This window comes from Dendrobates tinctorius, unplaced genomic scaffold, assembly GCF_039654945.1.
Source record: "Dendrobates tinctorius isolate UK_male_01 unplaced genomic scaffold, ASM3965494v1 ptg000003l, whole genome shotgun sequence".
NCBI lineage: Eukaryota > Metazoa > Chordata > Amphibia > Anura > Dendrobatidae > Dendrobates > Dendrobates tinctorius.
Window position 1 is genome coordinate 103,180,740 of NW_027361671.1, and position 20,225 is coordinate 103,200,964.

At 44.4% G+C, this 20,225-nt stretch overlaps 1 protein-coding gene across 1 annotated transcript in view; it reads left to right on the forward strand.

Annotated features, from left to right (window-relative positions):
* Nucleotides 1-20,225, forward strand: part of PPTC7 (protein phosphatase targeting COQ7) — a 50,058-nt gene that overhangs the window by 20,437 nt on the left and 9,396 nt on the right. The window contains exons 2-3 of the mRNA XM_073565474.1: nt 2,181-2,360; nt 12,227-12,425. Of these exons, the coding sequence (XP_073421575.1) occupies nt 2,181-2,360; nt 12,227-12,425 (379 nt within the window). The remainder of the gene's footprint in view (nt 1-2,180; nt 2,361-12,226; nt 12,426-20,225) is intronic.

Below are 20,225 nucleotides of genomic sequence, written 5' to 3' on the forward strand. Positions count from 1 at the left end.
TCAAAGCTGGGTCAGGACAAAAATCCCATTCTCAGTCTGTCAAGGCACCTTTTTGGAGGACTTTCTCTGCTAGTGAAATGCATATAGTAAAGAAGGTGCATTAGGCTTAGTTCACATCTGCATTAGTTATTTCCAGATTTGTGTCTATTGCCGGAGGAGAAATGCCAGAAAAAATGGCAGTGCTGGAACTGTCGCATAGTGGAAACCAACAGCACCCAACAGACTCCATTGACTATTGACTATCATGGGGTTCATCAGGTTTCTGTTATGGTGGCTGATTTATAATAATAAAATAGATAAAATGGCGCTGTATTCCCGTATTATTTTGTTCAGCATTCTTGGTGTAATCTACCACTGATCCTCCATCATAGATGTGAAAGTAGCCTAGCTTTTAATTTAGTAATCTGATAGTATACATTCCTCAACATTGAAATTGCAGCATCAAGAAGGACGCGCTGTAAGGTTATGTAAATGGAGGAAGTGTCGGGTGTCTCCAAGGTCCTTCTCTAAGGTAAAGGAAGAATTATTATTAAGGAAAAAGATAGAAAAATGACCTTCATATTTTAATCTATGGAATATCATTCATTAAAAGGTGTTTTCTGGGCTTGAGGTAAATTTATGTGGTCTAGTTTTGTTAGTGAATCCTGGCACTCCACACACGGTCTGGGTTCTCCCTCAATTTCCAGACTGAGCAGTTGGTCACTTGCTGAGTAGTTCTCATCTTTTCCTCAATAGACCATTAAGAGAAACAGATGAAACGCTAATCGGCACGTGACCACCCACTTGACCTGGCAATTTAGGAGATCCACACTGTCAGAATTCACCATTCATTCATGGTGAGTGCGGACATTTCTCACACCCAGAAAACCCCTTTAAAAAAAAATATTGAGACAGATTTTCTAATGTGTTTGTTTCCGGATCTGGCACATAAGGTTTGATTGTGTTATAGCAAATTTAAAAAGCAAATGTTCCCAAAAAAAGAGAAATTCACTGCATCTAGCCATTTTGTTGTGCTCTCTAGCTTCATGGCTTAAAGGGAATCTGTCACCCTTTTTTCTGACAGCTGCCGGCATTGACATCGGGGCTTATCTACAGCATTCTGTAATGCTGTAGATAAGCCCCCGATGTAACCTGAAAGATAAGAAAAACACGTTAGATTATACTCACCGGAGGGGGCGGTCTGGTCCGATGGGTGTCGCAGTCCGGTCCGGCAGCTCCCATCTTCTAGCAATGCCGTCCTCTTCTTCCCTTCCTGTAGTGGCTCCGGTGCAGTGCGCAGGCGTTGGGAGAGGTCTAGCGCCTGCGCACTGCAGGACTCTGCTCTGCTCAACAGGGCAGAGCAGTGCGCCTGCGCTGGAGCCACTACAGGAAAGGAAGAAGAGGACGTCATCGCTAGAAGATGGGAGGCGCCGGACCACGACACCCTTCGGACCGGACCGCCCCCTCCGGTGAGTATAATCTAACGTGTTTTTCTTATCTTTCAGGTTACATCGGGGGCTTATCTACAGCATTACAGAATGCTGTAGATAAGCCCCGATGTCAATGCCGGCAGCTGATAGTCAAAAAAAAGGTTGACAGATTCCCTTTAATGTCACATGAGCATTGCGACTGATCAGCTTTTGATCGGATGCAGTTTCATTATTCCATCAGTGCAGAAATCTACTCTTGATGTAATAGTGATGGCAGCTGCACTGCTCCTGTAATAAAATTGTTCTTCTTTCTCCTCTTCCACTTGAATATGTCATTCATTCAGGTTAAAAAAAACAACTGACAGCACAGTGAGGTGTCTGGTTAGTGTTTTATCTTGTGGGGATAGATGGAGAAAGAGAGTGTGCAGAGTTTTCTAACAAGTTCTTTACCTCACCCCAGAGTTGGATTCACATGTACAATGCTCAGCAGGTCTGTGTTTTATCCTTCAGGCTGCTGTTTCTGTCTGTGTGCTAAATAATGAAGAACAGGAATCCCTTTGTGTGCTGTGTATTTGGGGAGATTACTGCGGCTAGTCTCCTTCCACCAGCCCCGAAGCAATTGCAAATGGTGATGGACAACCGCAGCCAGAAATGCACACAATTTATCCTAAAACGTTACCTGAATGTACTGTTACCCTTTTAATGTGTGGTAAATTGACAATTGCTTTTTAACTGCATATTTATGTGAAGCTATAATTCCTCTATTTCCAGGTGTGGCCGATGGAGTGGGTGGATGGCGAGACTATGGAGTTGACCCATCTCAGTTTTCCGAGACTCTTATGCGCACGTGTGAACGTTTGGTTAAAGAAGGACGGTTTGTGCCAACAAACCCTGTCGGGATCCTGACCTCCAGTTACTGTGAGCTGCTCCAGAACAAAGTACCTTTATTAGGTAAAAAGTTTGACTGTTATACTAGTATTCTCTGGTATAAAAGACTGTCTGAAAATATTTGCAGTACTAAATTAGTGTTAGATTTAAAAAATAAATGGTGACATTTAGTGTTCATGTAATTAATATTTTTAATATGTGGAAAAAAACTTTGATACTGCAGCCATGGAAAAATCTTACCCTGGCCTAGGAGGCATCAATGACTGCACAACTGGATTGAAGAATAAGCTTCATTCATGGGAGGCCATGTCCTAGCTTCCTAATTGCCTCCCCAGCAAAAACATGAGACTTCCTGCAATAGTAGTGGTCACTTATTCAGCTGCAGGTGGAACCTAGTCTGCAGGTATTGGTTCAGGTTATCTATATCTATCTATCTGTCCAAACATTGACACATTTGTGGCAAAAAAGAAATCAATGTTACAGTAACATCTAGGTACATTGCTTACAGCATGTCTCAAAAAAAATGTATATAATAATTTTTTTTGACATGCTGTAGGCAATGCACGTAGATGTCACTGTAGCAGTGATTTTTTTTTAAATTTTTTTTGGCACAAATGTGTCATAATGTTTGGACCAATGCCCTTGGCGGTGTCTATGTCTCTGGAGGGATAAATCCTTCTAAGAAAATGCAATATCCAAAGGCACCTGCCAACATCTCAGGAATTGCAGTCATGTTACATTACAGTTTTGTCCTGAAGGGGAGGTTCAGTTATGTGAATTGGGGTCTGTTAATGATTTACTTAGAGACAAATAAGTTCCAGGATTTTGTTTACTCTAAGAATAATCCTCTGATGGTCTAAAGGTACTGTCACACTAAGCGATATCGCTAGCAATATCGCTATAACTTGTGACATTATAGCGATATTGCTAGCGACATCGCTGTGTGATACTTACCTACAACCCGCTCCCCCGCTGGTTATCGCTGATCGCGCGAGAACGTTCAGGACCGCTTCTCGTCGTCAGCTTCCTGCGGCGCTTCCTGTGGAGAGATGAGCGACGAGCGTGGACGTGGGCGGGAGGACGCAGGATCGCCGCGTCTGACAGGTAAGTAGCGACCCCCGTCCCCAGCGATGTCGCTGGTGAGATCTGCCTGTTTGGCAGCTCACTAGCGACCACTTAGCGATGTACCAGCGATCCTGACCGCGTCATATCGCTGGTCGGGATCGCTGGTGCATCGCTAAGTGTGACAGCACCTTAAATCGACTTCTCCACAGATGTAGAAATAGGCATTTTGTTAAAACATGCTCTGTTTGTGCTTGATTTCACATCTCTGAAATAGAGAGAACTTGATAGATCTGAGTCCGTCCTGTATATTCGCCTTGTAAATTCTTTGGTAAAGAAGCATTGTGTATTGGATTTGTGGTGGAGTAGAGAACGTCTTGAGTTGATTATTTTGGTTACCTCAGCTCTGTCTAAATGGAGGATACAGTAGATAGTTCTATATATTATACACTACAATCCACAGGTCACCCAAACAATGGTGGCCCAAGGAGAGCAGTAGGGTACATCTAGGAATCCCCTCTACCAAAGATCTCTGCAATACAACAATGTGCAAATCATTATTTTTGTTAAATTCATTATGATCACACACCGGCGTCTGTGGCAGGGATACTTTACGCCATGTCCATTACTTGCCTGCAATGACTTCTGTGCTGGTATTCCAGTTGTACTTGCGTTTCAATGTAGCACAGTCATTTGCCTATTTTTGTAGTATTCTTGTTTCATACAGGTATCAGCGGCAGATAATGACCTCCGTTTTTCAATACTGATTTAATTGTCTTTCATAAAATCTCCATTTCTTACAATTTTTATATTGTGTTGGTTTCTTACAACCAAGGCAGGCACCATAGAGTAAATACCCGTGCTCTGGTCAGCGGTGTAAAGGAAACCTAAGCAAAATGACACAAGAAATAGGTACATGGTAATTGGATGTGCCTTGTTTTTACAAAGTCAATATGCAAAACAAGTGCACAAATTTTATTTATGGTTTACAAAACCACAGTATCTGAAGACAAACCTAGGATAAAACAAAGTGCACACCCGTATAACCAACCACATGCCTGGCCATATTGCACTAAGGTATAACCACTGCCATAGCGGAAAATGACCAGACACTATATTCTAATGGGTCGAAACATACAATTGTGACGATCAGCCAGACGTGCTATAAAAAGCATGGGGAAAAAATGGAAACACGTAATATATGTGAAAAAGGAGGCCGATGGGTGGTTGAAGAAAAAGCTGGAGTATATGTAGTTGTAACAGAGAAATAGAGGAAATCTGTCAAATTCCAAATAAGCAAAGTGTATGATTGGTAATGTTGAAAAATAGTCCTCTTCGTAGAAAAGAGAAGAAAAAAGTCTCTGCAACGGATTTATAAGGGGGAGAGTCTGTATGTCTGTGGTCTAAAAGTGCATTGAGACTACACAATTATCGTGACCGATCTTTCTTAAGAATGCGCCTTCTCGATAATTGCACAGTCTAATCTGGCTGCCGATCACCTGATGAACGAGCAAAACGTTCGTGGGGTGAAATGATCTTTGTTCTCGACAATGCATCAACAGGACTCGCACTTCTGGGAACGATATAAACCGATGTGCATTGAACAATGTATTACTGCTTATTCCCCGTTTACCTGAAGTGGAGTCGGCCTATGGCTGGATTGCCTCCATCCTTCCTGAGAATAGAAGAGGCCACAGTGCTGTTTTAGCTCCTATAAGTTTAAAACATCAGCACTGCGGCCACTTCTGCTCTCAGTATGGTAGTGGCCTGAGGTTGGACCCTTATATAAATTGATGGCATATCCTGGAGCTGTCTGATCACATTTTATAAAACAAATGCTCTTTTAAAAAATGAATAAAATTTGGGGGTCATCTTGTCAGTGAAGTAGTTTACATGATTCACTATGTATCGGTTTAAAAAAAAAAAGTACATTCCACCTTGACCCTCCAAGATTTGGGGACTAAATGGGAAATGTATCTGGTGGGCTCCTGCAGGTCTTGTGATAGGACATATGTTCCTCTTAATCTAAATGTAAAGGTCAGACGGGAGCAGAATGTTCTGCCGAAGTACGAGGATCCATTTTATGACTTTCCAAGTATAGGAGATCATATTAATAACTCACAAGACGGATGGGTTTTTAGTACAGAAAGGGGCCAGTGATTACAGCCAATGTGTCTGAGCAGCTTTCGCTGACCTTCTGAACAGCACTTGTGGAAGCAGAAGAACCTGATGATTTCTAGAAAATGACACTCTGCACAGGCTGATCATACACTTCACTGGAAATACAATTTAATGATGAGGGATCTAAAAGAGGTTATTTAATTTTAAAACCCCAATCTTGTAAACCATACTAGGGAATTGTGGGTTAACAGAATGGCTCTTATGTTCACAACTTTTTTTTTTTTTTTACCTAATTTGGTAACTGTTAGTGTCATTCTTTGTGCTGTATTTACATAGGCAACCCATTGATTTTAATGGGCATTATGATATATGTAATACTTGGTGGTTGTCCATTTCATGTTATATTAAATTTGGGACCGCTGGGTGGCGTGGAGGCCTGTTTCTAAATTTAAAAAAAACAAAACGTTTTCCTACCAGACCGCCGCCGCCCCTCCTCATCACTACCTGTGGTCTCCCCACAGGTCTTCATGGCTTCCTCTTGTGTGGCCAGACTTCACTTTCATTTTTGGTGGACACTGATCAGGTGCATCCTTTATAGACAAGGGAGCCTTCAAACAAGTAGAGTGTGTGATAAGCGGAGAATCCCATTTTTTGGCCACTTGCATTGTGGACCCGTACGGTTTCCAAGAAATGGTGATGGCTCCTACCTTGAAGTCCTAACAAGTCTGAATTTATAGAGGTTGTCCTGTGACAAAATGGAGTTTATTATCTGTGCGTTTACACAAAACATAACTTTTTTTCATTTGAATGAAAAAAATGATTGGCTAGATGCTTGTTTTGGGTGAAGCCTCTCAACATGCCCACCTATTGTTTCCAATCCTGATGGTCACACACACTCAGTCTCGCTGCCTGCATTGTGTTTAGGGGGCAAATAGGCTGATTCATCAAGACACACGCCCCCTTAATGAATTCGGAACCTCTCCTGAGTGGTGTGCGCGCCTCCCTGGAATACAATTACTGGCGTGCAAAATACCCTGTTACACCCTGAATCCTCCCAGTTCTGCCCATTTCAGTGGAGTTGATGAAAATGCCTAAAGTTTTGCCAACTCTCTGCTGCACACAAAGGTTTTACAACAGTTTTCTGGCTGTTGTGCAGACCAGCCGTTAAAGGGAATCTGTCACCCCTTTTTTGAGAGATCATTCTATTGTGTGTCTCATGAGGATTCTCTTAGTACTTTTGCTTCCCCCTGACCCCGCACCTTTCATGCATAAATACCTTTTTTTATATCGGTTCAGATGTATATAAACTGCCGCTGTCTGGTCCACTGGGCGGGGCTTATTCATCTGCTCCCCCCCCTCCCTGTCTTGCTCTACACAAGAAGAAATGCGTAGAGCAAGACAGGGAGGGGGGAGCAGGTGAATAAGCCCCGCCCAGCGGACCGGACAGCGGCAGTTTACATAGATCTGAACCGATATAAAAAAAGGTATTTATGCATGAAAGGTGCGGGGTCAGGGGGAAGCAAAAGTACTAAGAGAATCCTTATGAGACACACAATAGAATGATCTCTCAAAAAAGGGGTGACAGATTCCCTTTAAAGTGAATCTGTCTGAGGGTTTTTGCTATGTAGTCTGAGCGCAGCATGAGGTAGGGGCTGATGCACTGACTTCCGGGATGTGTTGCTTATTAAGACTTATTTAGACTATTTTTTTCAATACAATAAGTGTTTTCTCAGCAGGAGATGAAGTATCTCTCACTACCAGACTAGCAGCCCAGTGCTTCCTGATCCAGCCATGACCCCAGCACTGATTAGCAGCTTACTGTGAATATACAGTGCCTACAAGTAGTATTCAACCCCCTGCAGGTTTACACATTCGGAATTAACTTGGCATTGTGACATTTGGACTGTAGATCAGCCTGGAAGTGTGAAATGCACTGCAGCAAAAAAGAATGTTATTTCTTTGTTTAATTTTTTTTTAAATTGTGAAAAGTTTATTCAGAGGGTCATTTATTATTCAACCCCTCAAACCACCAGAATTCTGTTTGGTTCCCCTAAAGTATTAAGAAGTATTTCAGGCACAAAGAACAATGAGTTTCACATGTTTGGATTAATTATCTCTTTTTCCAGCCTTTTCTGACTATTTAAGACCCTCCCCAAACTTGTGAACAGCACTCATACATGGTCAACATGGGAAAGACAAAGGAGCATTCCAAGGCCATCAGAGACAAGATCGTGGAGGGTCACAAGGCTGGCAAGGGGTACAATACCCTTTCCAAGGAGTTGTGCCTACCTGTCTCCACTGCTGGGAGCATCATCCGGAAGTGGAAGGCTTATGGAACTACTGTTAGCCTTCCACGGCCTGGACAGCCTTTGAAAGTTTCCTCCCGTGCCGAGGCCAGGCTTGTCAAGGACAACAAGGAAGGAGTTCCGGGAAGATCTCATGGCAGTGGGGACATTGGTTTCAGTCAATACCATAAGTAACGTACTCCACCGAAATGGTCTTCGTTCCAGACGAGCCCGTAAGGTACCTTTACTTTCAAAGCGTCATGTCAAGGCTCGTCTACAGTTTGCTCATGATCACTTGGAGGACTCTGAGACAGACTGGTTCAAGGTTCTCTGGTCTGATGAGACCAAGATCGAGATCTTTGGTGCCAACCACACACGTGACGTTTGGAGACTGGATGGCACTGCATACAACCCCAAGAATACCATCCCTACAGTCAAGCATGGTGGTGGCAGCATCATGCTGTGGGGCTGTTTCTCAGCCAAGGGGCCTGGCCATCTGGTCCGCATCCATGGGAAGATGGATAGCACGGCCTACCTGGAGATTTTGGCCAAGAACCTCCGTTCCTCCATCAAGGATCTTAAGATGGGTTGTCATTTCATCTTCCAACAAGACAACGACCCAAAGCACACAGCCAAGAAAACCAAGGCCTGGTTCAAGAGGCAAAAAATCAAGGTGTTGGAGTGGCCTAGTCAGTCTCCTGACCTTAACCCAATTGAAAACTTGTGGAAGGAGCTCAAGATTAAAGTCCACATGAGACACCCAAAGAACCTAGATAACTTGGAGAAGATCTGCATGGAGGAGTGGGCCAAGATAACTCCAGAGACCTGTGCCGGCCTGATCAGGTCTTATAAAAGACTATTATTAGCTGTAATTGCAAACAAGGGTTATTCCACAAAAATATTAAACCTAGGGGTTGAATAATAATTGACCCACACTTGTATGTTTAAAATTTATTAAAATTTAACTGAGCAACATAACTTTTTGGTTTGTAAGATTTATGCATCTGTTAATAAATCCTGCTCTTGTGTGAAGTTTGAAGGCTCTAACTTATTTGCATCTTATCAAACCTGCTAAATCTGCAGGGGGTTGAATACTACTTGTAGGCACTGTACAATGTACATAGAAAGCTGTGGTGTGGGCGAAGTCAGCTTTTGAGCTCTTCTACATCTACAGCAGAGATTGTATCACAACTGCTGCACCCAGTAAACAAAGTGGTACATCACTGGATTCAGGGTGTCTTTCTCTACATCTTCCTGCTCTCAGATGAGGTAGCAAAAAATTTGCTGACAGATTCCCTTTAAAAATTATCAGAACAAGAAGCGCCTACTTCTTGCCTAGACTGAGCACATTAGGTGGACCTTCTCAGAGGAAATAAAATAGTGCATTAGGGGGTGCTATAAAGGTATTATTTAATCATGGGACAACCTCTTTAAAGTCCCAATGACTTTCGGTTAATTATATTATGTAATACTTCATTAGTAGATTTAGGAGAGCATCCTTGCTATAAACTTCCTAGTTATGTAAAAGCCTTAATTTGTAGTAGAGGTGCCTAACAAATGCTGCCAACTCTGAGGGCAAGCTGATAGGCTTACGATAAAAATGTTTATTAATTATGATAAAATACAGGAATAATAATGGGAGCAAAAGAATCAATGTGTTAAAAAGTTAATTAAAAACAAGGCCACACATCCACATAAGAAAAAATGGCCATAAGTAGTAAAACCCTGAGATGTAATCAGGCCAAAAAAATGCGGTTCTTAATGTGATGCAAAAAATCCGTAGTTGGTAATAAATTATCAATAATACATATAATGTGCATATAAAGAGTTACCAGGAATCAACCATAAAGTTCTTAGTGCTAAAATGTCAAAAACAAGAAAAACTCGGGTGTAAAGAAGGTGTCAAAAGAATCAGTATGAACACAAATTGTGGATAGGGACGGTTAATAAACTGATATATAAGCACATTGGAACAGCAGTGCTACTGGATAGAGATAAGACCATCTAATTATGAAATGGTCATAGTAGTATTTGAATGCTTACAGAGGTAGTGGGGTCTTACTCTCCTGGATAGCGTGCCTCCCCAACGTGCGTTTGAGGACGTTGCGTTCATCAGTGGTTGGTGGCATAAGAATCAATAACCAGCAGCTGCACTGAGTCATCGGAAATGCTGGGGACACATGGAGACCACATGACCTGGCAGCACCAGGCACGACAGCGCTTCCGGTGACGCAGCGCAGCTACTGGTTATTGATTCCTATGCCGTGCTCTGCTTCAGCTTTGACCACACCCCCCGTTGCTGCTATTGGTACTTGCACGCGCACACACCTTTATCCAGGTTCACAACCCCATTATGTGATTGGCCCTTACACACATACCTTCATCTTTTCGAGACTTCTGATTTGCTAATCTTTATATTTAAACCTCCCTCCTGCTTCATGCCACCAGCCATGACGAAGGCAATGTACCGAAACACGCGTTGGGGAGGCACGCCATCCAGGAGAGTGAGACCCCACTACCTCTGTAAGCATTCAAATACTACTATGACCATTTCATTCCTGACTTGATTTTTACATAATTAGGTGGTCTCCTCTCTATCCAGTAGTACTGCTGATCCAATGTGCTTAAATATCAGTCTATAAATTGTCCCTTTCCTCAATTTGGGTTCATACTGATATTCTTTTGACACCACCTTTACGCCTGTGTTTTCCTTGTTTTTGACATTTTAGCACTAAGCACTTCATAGTTGATTCCTGGGAAGTCTTTATATGCACATTATATGTATTATTGATATTTTATCACAAACTACGGATTTTTTGTATCACATTGAGAACCACATTTTTTTGGCCTGATTATATCTCAGGGTTTTGCTACTTACGGCCATTTTTTCTTATGTGGATGTGTGGCATTGTTTTTATTCAACTGTTTTTCACACATTGATTCTTTTGCTCCCATTATTAGTCCTGTATTTTATCATAGGATAAAAAGATTTTTATTAATTATTATATACCTTTTGGACTTTGTGGTCTTTTTTTACTCCTTTTGTCTGTTTTTCCTTGTTATATTCTTATTGTCCGTAATTAACTGTATATTGTCCAGACTCAGTTATCAGGGCTATCCTTCTTATTCACTGAATTTTTGATTATCTCTACATATCTGTACCCTGCCCCTATTATCATTCATTTGTTATGAGATAAAAGGCTTGTACAATCTTGCTGTGATGTAGTATTCAGGCCATGTTCACACAGTATGGTCTAATTCACGCTTCCATGTTTAAACCTGGTCTGTGTCTGTTTTTACCATCAGTTTGTGATAAATAAATGTTGAAGCTTCTCTTATATTTTTGCAATGATAAATACTGACAGCACACAAATGTCTGAATGAGGCCTAAGAAGGTGCTCTGCACTCCCAATGAAACTAAAGATCTGTATAGTTGTAGTAGAATAACATTCCACAGAGTGAAAGGTTTTGTTTTGCAATCCTCAAACCCTCAGACCTTTCTCCTTGGATTGTGTGGCATCAGTGGGCATGTTTAGGGTACTATTGGGAGTGCTGAGAACCTTCTTACTATATTTTAAAAGGAGTTATCCGGTCAAAACCGATAACTTTGCAATCACTGTGTGTGACTGCAGACTTATGAACCCCCCCCCCCAGCGCATAGTGTGCTGCGGGGATTTGCCGGGTTCAGACCGGAGGGTGTGTATGCATTACACATACTCCCGGCTGGTAGGCATGGTCTCACTCCAAACACTTGTATTGAGCAAGATTGCACCCCATCTAGTGACGCGGCCGGTGGGCGTGGCCCATTAGAGGGCGCTGCCTCGCTCCATACAAGTGTATGGAGAGCACGGCCACCTCCACTGGCTGGGAGTATGTATCGCTCCTACATACACTCTGTTCCCAGGTCTGAAACCGGAGAATCCCCGCAGTGCATACTACGTGTTCTTCTCCATGGTGATGCAAGACCATGTATAACACAACTAGATCGTATCATGAAAATAGGTCTTTTAGGCTATGTGCACACGGTGCGGATTTTACTAAATCCGCAGGTCAAATGACCTGCATTTTTCCTGCGGATTTAGTGCATTTTTTGTGCAGTTTTACTCCAGTTTTTCTGCGGATTTCCACCTGCGGATTTGTAGAATGGGGCAGGTGGAAAACTGCAGCAAAAGCGCACAAAAGAAGTGACATGCTGCTGCTTTTATTCCGCGCGGAAAAATCTGCAGCATGTGCACAGCGGGTTTTTTTTTTTACATAGGCTATAATGGTACTGCACATCACATGCAGTTCTGCTGCGGATCCACAGGGCCAAACCCGCTGCAGATCCGCAGCAGAATCCGCACCGTGTGCACATAGCCTTAAAGGAACTGTTACAAGTTTACTACAGTTTTATGCTCTTTGCTTCTGTTGCTGTATAACCATGTATTGGTCCATAAGCATTTCACTTTTATTTCCTTCAAGGAAGCAGCACTGCCTGCTTGGTTGTTCTGGATAGAAGTAGTCATCGTTTACACACCGCAAACTTAGGAGATTCTGGTTTCTTAGTGGTACGGGCCGGAGAAGTAGTGCATCGGTCAGATGAGCAGCAGCATTACTTCAACACTCCATTCCAGCTGTCTATAGCACCTCCTGAGGCTGAAGGTGTGGTACTCAGTGACAGGTAGGTATCAGTGTACCTGGTGATGACTAAATCATGTGACTTTCCTTTTTACTTAGCATTGAGCTCCTAGTTTTCTACCCAATCCTGGCCCCTTTAAAGGGAATTTGTCACCCCATTTTAGCCCTATAAGCTGCGGCCACCACCATCAGGGGCTTATCTACAGCATTCTGTAATGCTGTAGATAAGCCCCCGATGAATCCTGAAAGATAAAAAAACACGTTAGATTCTACTCACGGGGGGCGGAGTCTGGTGCGGTGGGTGTCGCGGTCTGGCGCCTCCCATCTTCATACGATGTCCTCTTTTCACGAAGTGACTGGCCCTGCGTTACGCATCCCGATGATCTGTCGGTCACAAAACCAACAAAGACAAGCAAAGGGACACAATTACAACGGTGGGCCCTGCAATAGGGAACGGAGCAATGGACACCTCCTGCACTCTCCTAAGAAGTGCCCTGAACTCTCATGATGTTCCCTATACAGGTTATTTCAACCTGTCGCCGACCAGGATACCTTGGTACCTCACTTGCCCTGCACCTATCTCTTACTAGGGTTACTAGGGAACTGGCAAGTGCGGACACTGGTCCCACCGCTGTACTAATAAAACACCAAGGAAAAATAACAGACAGGGAAAAACAAACAGCACTTGGCTTCCTCTGCTGTCATGCATCGGACAGCAGAGTAAGGCACCCGAACACCACTTTCAGCTGTATGGCCACTGCACCAGATAAGGTGCTAACACCACTGCTCCAGATAACTCCTCTCTTTAGAACGGTTGGTTTCCAAAGGACCTGTATTTCACCAACAGTGAGCTGCAGCACCTGGTGACCTTTTATAGGAAGAGGGAGTGGTCACCACCTGCTGACTAACTAAACATGTAGTAACACCAGCGGTCACCGGGGGGGGGGGAAACCCACCAGCAGACTCATTAAACTTGTAGTAACACCAGCGGCCACCGGGGGCAAAAACTAACATTAACCCCCGATGGCCTGAAAAGAAAAAAAAGCCCACATAAGAGAATCCAGACTGACACAGATCCAAAAATGGATCGAGACACCTCTGTTATGAATGGGTCACCGAGGAGAAAAAAGCAAAACAAGCTAAGTCACAGAAAACCAGAGAGGTTGGTAACTATGCAGATCCCTGATCCTACCACACAACTAGCATCAGCCGTGGAGCGTACCTACGATGTTCCTAGACGCTTCGTCACAGCCGGAGGACTTAATAAGCCTGAAGCAAGAAAAGGGGAAAACTAACTGCCCCAGAGCAGACCCCAAAGGAATAGATAGCCCTCACACATGTATTGACGGTGAAACAAGATGAAGGCACAAACACAGGCAGGAAAATAGGTTGAGCAAACAATGGGGCCCAAACTAACTAGAAAGGAAAGAAAAGACACTGTCTGCAACCTGCAAAAAACCCTACAAAAATAATGTCCAACACTTCTGATAGCAAAATTAACCCGGAAGTCACTAGACTTTTCCCACTATATCAGCACTCTGAAATATTCTGAGACCGAGCAAAAAGAGACCAAACTAGTAAGGGACAAAAAGCAAATTGGCAAAATACTGATAAATAAGAGTGGAAATTCAGCACAGCCCCCAGCCGGGGCTGGCTGACCACTCAAAAAACTGAATAGACCAACAAAATCAAGTGTGAACTTTAGCAGAAAAACTTAGCTTTAGATGACTGGAACAGAGCTGAAAACCAAGAGCTGATAAGCCAGAAGGAATCACCAGCAACTTAATAGGGTGTCGGCTGTCTTAAATCCAATCTGAGACTCCTGAGGTCCAATCGTCATCCTCATTCTCAGGTGGCAGATCTCCACTGATCAAATCAGCCTCACTACCTCCTGTTACCACCAGAGGGAATCTGGAAGGAGAACTCACAACTGGTGAACCAGAGAATGAACTCCCAACACACCTCCTTGCTTCTCCCTCGGCTCCTGCACAGTCGTACTTTATCTTCCCTGTTGAGGGGGGAAGGGGGGTGTGGTATCCACACAAATGACATACAGATCCAAATTATTGGTAGAAAATCCCTTTATTGGAAAACATCGGCAGAACAGGGAGGTAAGGCCTCTTTCACACATCAGGTTTTCTGCTTCAGGTGCGATCCGGCGCTTTTGACTAAAACCGGATCCGTCGAAATGCAATGCCGGATCCGGTTTCCCCCCCATTGACTTGCATTAGAGCCAGATCGAGCCGGATGGCCATGCGTTTCATCCGATTTTCGCCGGATCCGGCAATGTGACGCGATCCGGCGTCTGGAAAAAACGGTGACTGTAACGTTTTTTGTATCCGTCGAAAAAGCCGGACACGCCGGATCCGGCGTGTCTGGCTTTTTCATACAATGAAAGCCTATGAGCGCCGCAATGCGCCGGATCCGAGCATGAGCATGCTCAGTAGCTCTGCCCACAGGACATATATAAAAGCAAGACAATGGGACCCTCAGCCACACCCAACATGCCACCCAAGCCAAGAACCAGGAGCAGGAGAAGGCAGCAGACATCTGCAGCAGCAGCACCATCAGCACCACCCCAAATGGAGCAGCATGCTGAACAACGGGAGGGGAGTCCAGCAGCAGATGAGAGACGGTAATTATCAAATCCCCCATTCCTCCAAACTAGGGCTATGGAATATCAAGATATTCATTGGCCCTTTGTTTCTCTTTATTCAACAGCCGCCCAATAGATGCAGCAGCAGCAGCAATGGCAGCAGCAGAAACACCACCCACAGGCATGGAGTGTGGCCACCAGGAAGACAGCACATCATCTTCTGGGAGCCCTCCCTCGCATCGTCAGCGTTTGACGGTAAGTTTTTATTTCCAAAATCCATCATCTCTGTAATATATGTGTATTCATTGCCTTTTATTTCAAAACAGGAATCACAAGATGAAGAGGAGCTCCCAGAAGAAGAAGGAAGGGGTGGACAGACACTTGGAGTGGGCTCACAATTGGTAAGTTTTTTGCATCAAACGCAGAAACACAACATCACACTACACACAACACATAGAAAACAATGTTCTGCAGAGCACACACAGCAAACAAATGCCTACATCCAAAGACATAACATTTTTTGTTTTCTTCTCTAGTCTTCCCAATCTGGTGCTCGGCCAAGAGGTCCTCGCAGTGCCTCCCAGGGTCGTCGGCGACAGCAACGCGGCGGTCACCAGCGTGTAAGTATAAATATTTTTGCTTTGTTTTTTTTTGCACTTTTTATTTCATTTCTTTTGTGGAGGCTAATTGTTATTTTTGTCTTTTTCTTTAACAGCCTTCACAGCGTGCTCCCGACTCTGACGGTGAGGATGGAGGGATTGATGTGGACCGCCTCATCGATCTCGTCAGAGAAAGGGAGCCGCTCTGGAATATGGCTGACCGACGCCACGCTGACCTGATCGTTACCCGACGACTCTGGGAGGAAATCTGTTCGCTCCTTGTGGACCGCTGGGAGGACCTCGAAGCTCGGGCCCAGATTAAAGAGCGTAAGTATATACAGTACCGGTTGCTTGATTTAAACCAGTGTTTCCCGAACTCCAGTCCTCGTGGTCCCCACGGATCATGTGTTCAGGATTTCTATTTACTTTGGAAATCCTGAAAACATGACCCCTGGGGACCATGAGGACTGGAGTTTGGGAAACACTGATGTTGTATACTAACCACTTTGTCCTTTCTCGTTTCAGGGGAGAGAATTGTGAAGCGGTGGCGGTCTGTGAGGGATCGTTTCAAGAAGGAGTTCAATAAAGAGATGCGGGCCCCGAGTGGATCTGGAGGACGCAGGAGCAAGTACAAGTACGCACGAGCCCTGTCGTTCCTCCGGGAGACAATGCTCACCAGAAGGTAAATATTACACACCACATGTGACAAAAAAATGTTTAGATGTAACTTTCTTTTTTTCAGCCAGGGCCATACCATGTCACTATTTTAATTGTTTTTTTTTTCTCTTTATTCCACAGCACGGTGAGCAGCACTCGGGAGCCTGCACGATTGGACCCTTCTGAGGCGATCCCTGAGGAGACCGGCACCGAGGGACACTTCGACCGCCCCGGTACATCTGCACCTTCCCAGCCTTCCCACACATTCGACCCATCTGTCCCATCCACCAGCACAGGAGCATCGTGGCCGCCTACATTACATGAAGCTGCTGGTGAGGAGATCGCTTTCCCTTTACCCCACCCTTCTGCCCCTGCCACCTCTAGTACACCTGCGGGTACTGGGCGGCAGCGGCAGAGGGGTCAGGAAAAGACTTATGCGCCAGAGTTCTTGCATCTGAATGCATCTTTCCAGAACTGTCTAAAAGTCTTGTCAGAGCAAATCTCCGCAGGCTTTCAGCAGATCAACTCCAGCATTCTGGAGGTGAAGACACTTCTGCAAACCATGCATTCAGAAGCAAGATCTTCGCCAAACCACACCTTTTTCAGGTCTGTTGTGGAGCGCATGGAAACGCTCTCTCCTGCCCAGCAGATGCATGTAATGCATTCATGCCACGCTGCTCTCCAGCAAGTTACCTCCCAACCTCCTCCTCCCACCACAGTAGTTCCTCCACCTGCACCCCCTCCAGCCACTTTCCATCCTCCCCCTCCTATTACATCTACACCCCCTCCAGCCACTTTCCATCCTCCCCCTCCTATTACATCTACACCCCCTCCAGCCACTTTCCATCCTCCCCCTCCTATTACATACCATCCACCTCCCCAGCACCATCCACCTCCCCAGCACCATCCACCTCCCCAGCACCATCCACCTCCCCAGCACCATCCACCTCCCCAGCACCATCCACCTCCCCAGCACCATCCACCTCCCCAGCACCATCCACCTCCCCAGCACCATCCACCTCCCCAGCACCATCCACCTCCCCAGCACCAGCAACCTCCCCAGTACCAGCAACCTGCCCCGTACCAGACATCTCCCCACTTCCAACAACCTGCCCCGTACCAGACATCTCCCCACTTCCAACAACCTGCCCCGTACCAAACTCCTTCCCCATACAACTTGCCATCAACATCATCTGCTCCTACAGTCCCTGCCCAACCCTCCACTCCACCACCCACCACCTCTTCTGCTTCCCACATGTCCACCCATTCTGTAGTTTTTTCCACACCTTCACCTCTAACTGTTCCTTCCCCACCACGATCCCAGTCCTCTCTCCACACTCCCAGTGTCGAAGTGTCCCGCAGCCCCTACAGCAGTATTTCCACCACACACTACACAGATTTATAATGTGTGTATTTAAATAAAAATGACCAGTTTTATGGTTTCAGTTTTATAGTTTCAAAGCTTTATTAAACAAGTTTATTAAAATTTTAAAAAAGTTTACTAAAAAAAACATTTTTCAATAAAAGTTAAATTATTTTACACTGGTTGTCTGTCATTTCTTTCTGCGGCGAAAAAGGTTAAATACAGGGTATTTAAAAGGTGAAATGGTATTCAAAACTAGGTATATAACTGTGGGTAAATTTTAGCTTTTTGCCACAGTTGTGTTCCTGGTTGTGTTTGAAGCAAAGTATTTCACCTAAAAAGTTGTGTTTATTGTTGGTGATTTCCTAACAATGTACACAACTTTTGTTAAAAGGTGAAATACTTTGCATAAAACACAACCAGGTACACACCTGTGGCCTAAAGGTAAAAATAGTAAGACCATGACAAGATAGCCAACTTTGGTTGGCAAAGGTATATACTGTTGGTACAGAAGGTACACAAGTTTGGTTGGGCACAAATCTTTCACACTCTGTCATCCTGCCAGTGTACTCTGCCTTGAGGTGACAAAGTATAGTGCAAAATTGTCCCTCATTACTGAAACCGTCACAGAACTTCTAGTGGTAATGTCATGGTAATCTTGCAAGGTGGTTTCTTCAGAGGTGTCCTCAATGGAAATGGGTTCCTTGCAGATAACAAAATTGTGGAGTACCACGCACGCTTTGATCACCTCGTCCACAGTTTCTGTCTTGAGGTTGATCGCAGTCAATAGGACCCGCCATTTGGCTGTCAGAATACCAAAGGTACATTCAACCATTCTTCTTGCTCTTGTGAGGCGGTAATTAAAAATGCGTTTTGGTCTTGTCAATCCTCTGCTAGAGTACGGTTTCAAAAGGTGTTCTGACAGCTGGAAGGCTTCATCCCCTACACAGACAAATGGCATAGGTGGACCAGATGTTTGCGGCAGCGGTCTAGGTGGTGGGAACTGGAAGGTGTTTCCATACAGTTTACGCCCCATGGCAGACAGTTTGAAAACTTGAGTCATTGGAGCGGCCATAGGCCCCAATATCAACCGCAATAAATTTGTATTCCGCGTCAGCGATGGCCATGAGGACAATTGAAAAATATTTCTTGTAATTGAAATATTCCGATCCCGATCCGGCTGGCTTTACAATGCGGATATGTTTCCCGTCCACAGCGCCCAAGCAGTTGGGAAACTGACATATCTGTTGAAACTTGTCAGCAATTTCAATCCACCTCTCTGTTGTGGGCTCTGGTAAAAACTCTTCAGCTAAGGAGTCCCACAGTGCACGGCATGTGTACTTCACTATTCCAGATATGGTGGAAATCCCGAGTCTGTACTGGAAATGCAGTGACGAAAGGGATTCTCCAGTTGCAAGAAATCTGTGGGGAATTAAAAAACAATAAATTAGTTTTAAATCACAGCATTACATACCAAAACTGAGCTATAACACTTGGAGATACAAACTACCACCAACAAGATTGCAGTGAAAGTGTGCTCTGATGCGATCATATCCAATAAATGTGGCTTACCTTAAAGTCACCATCAGACGCTCTGCGGGTGAAACAGAGAAGCGGCAATAGGTGTCCGCTTTTCTTATGAGGTGTGCAATGCGCTCCACCAAGTAATCAAAATTCTCCATTTTCATCCTAACATATCCAAAAAATTTATCCGGGTTTCGTCGAAGGTCCATGCAGAGTGTAGAATAGACCCCACGCGTCATTCTCTTGGCTGTGATGGGGTGGATCCACAAACGTCGTCTACGATGCCTGATGCGCTGCTGTCTCGCTCTCTCCTTCTCCAGAACAATCACCCTCAAACGATTCGCCTCCGCTATAAAATCCGCCAAATTCTTCAAAATATTTCCAATGACAACATCCATCTTCGCCAGTAACTTGCTCTTCTCTCCAACCTGCACTTTCTCCTCTACAACCTGTCAAAGAAGGGCTGTAGGAACATGCTATATATAGTTTTCCAGTAGCCAATCCCGTTCGGAAGGCCACAAGGGTCAATTTTAAAAACCGGATCCGGCGTAATCCGTCGAAAAACGGATAGAAAAACGGATGAACCGGATGAGACGGATCCGGTTTTGTCTGTCAAGAAAAAGACGGATCCGGCAGAAAACCGGATCCGTCACATCCGGTTTTACTAAACATTTGCCGGATCCGGCGTTCCGGCACGACGCCGGATCGCGCCTGACGCCGAAAACCTGAAGTGTGAAAGTAGCCTTAATATACAGGAGTTGTAGGATTACATAACAAGTGCCACATTAGAATGATTTATCATACTCTCCACATTTATATATTCATTTACATGTTGTAACCATAATGTGAGCTCTAAAGAATCAAATCAAGCTGCCTAGGGTATAACCTGATAAAACCTTTTCTATGTGCCAATTAGAGTAGAATAGCACCTCAAATTGAGGTGACAAGGTATTTATTTTAAATTGCACAGGGTTTAAACTGGCCTCCCAGAATATAGCGTGTAGTTAACCCATTCTGTGTACCTAATATAATTCAGTGGTACCTTTAAATTAGGTTGCAATATAAACTGCACAGGGATTAAAGATTACTAGCCATTGTGTCACT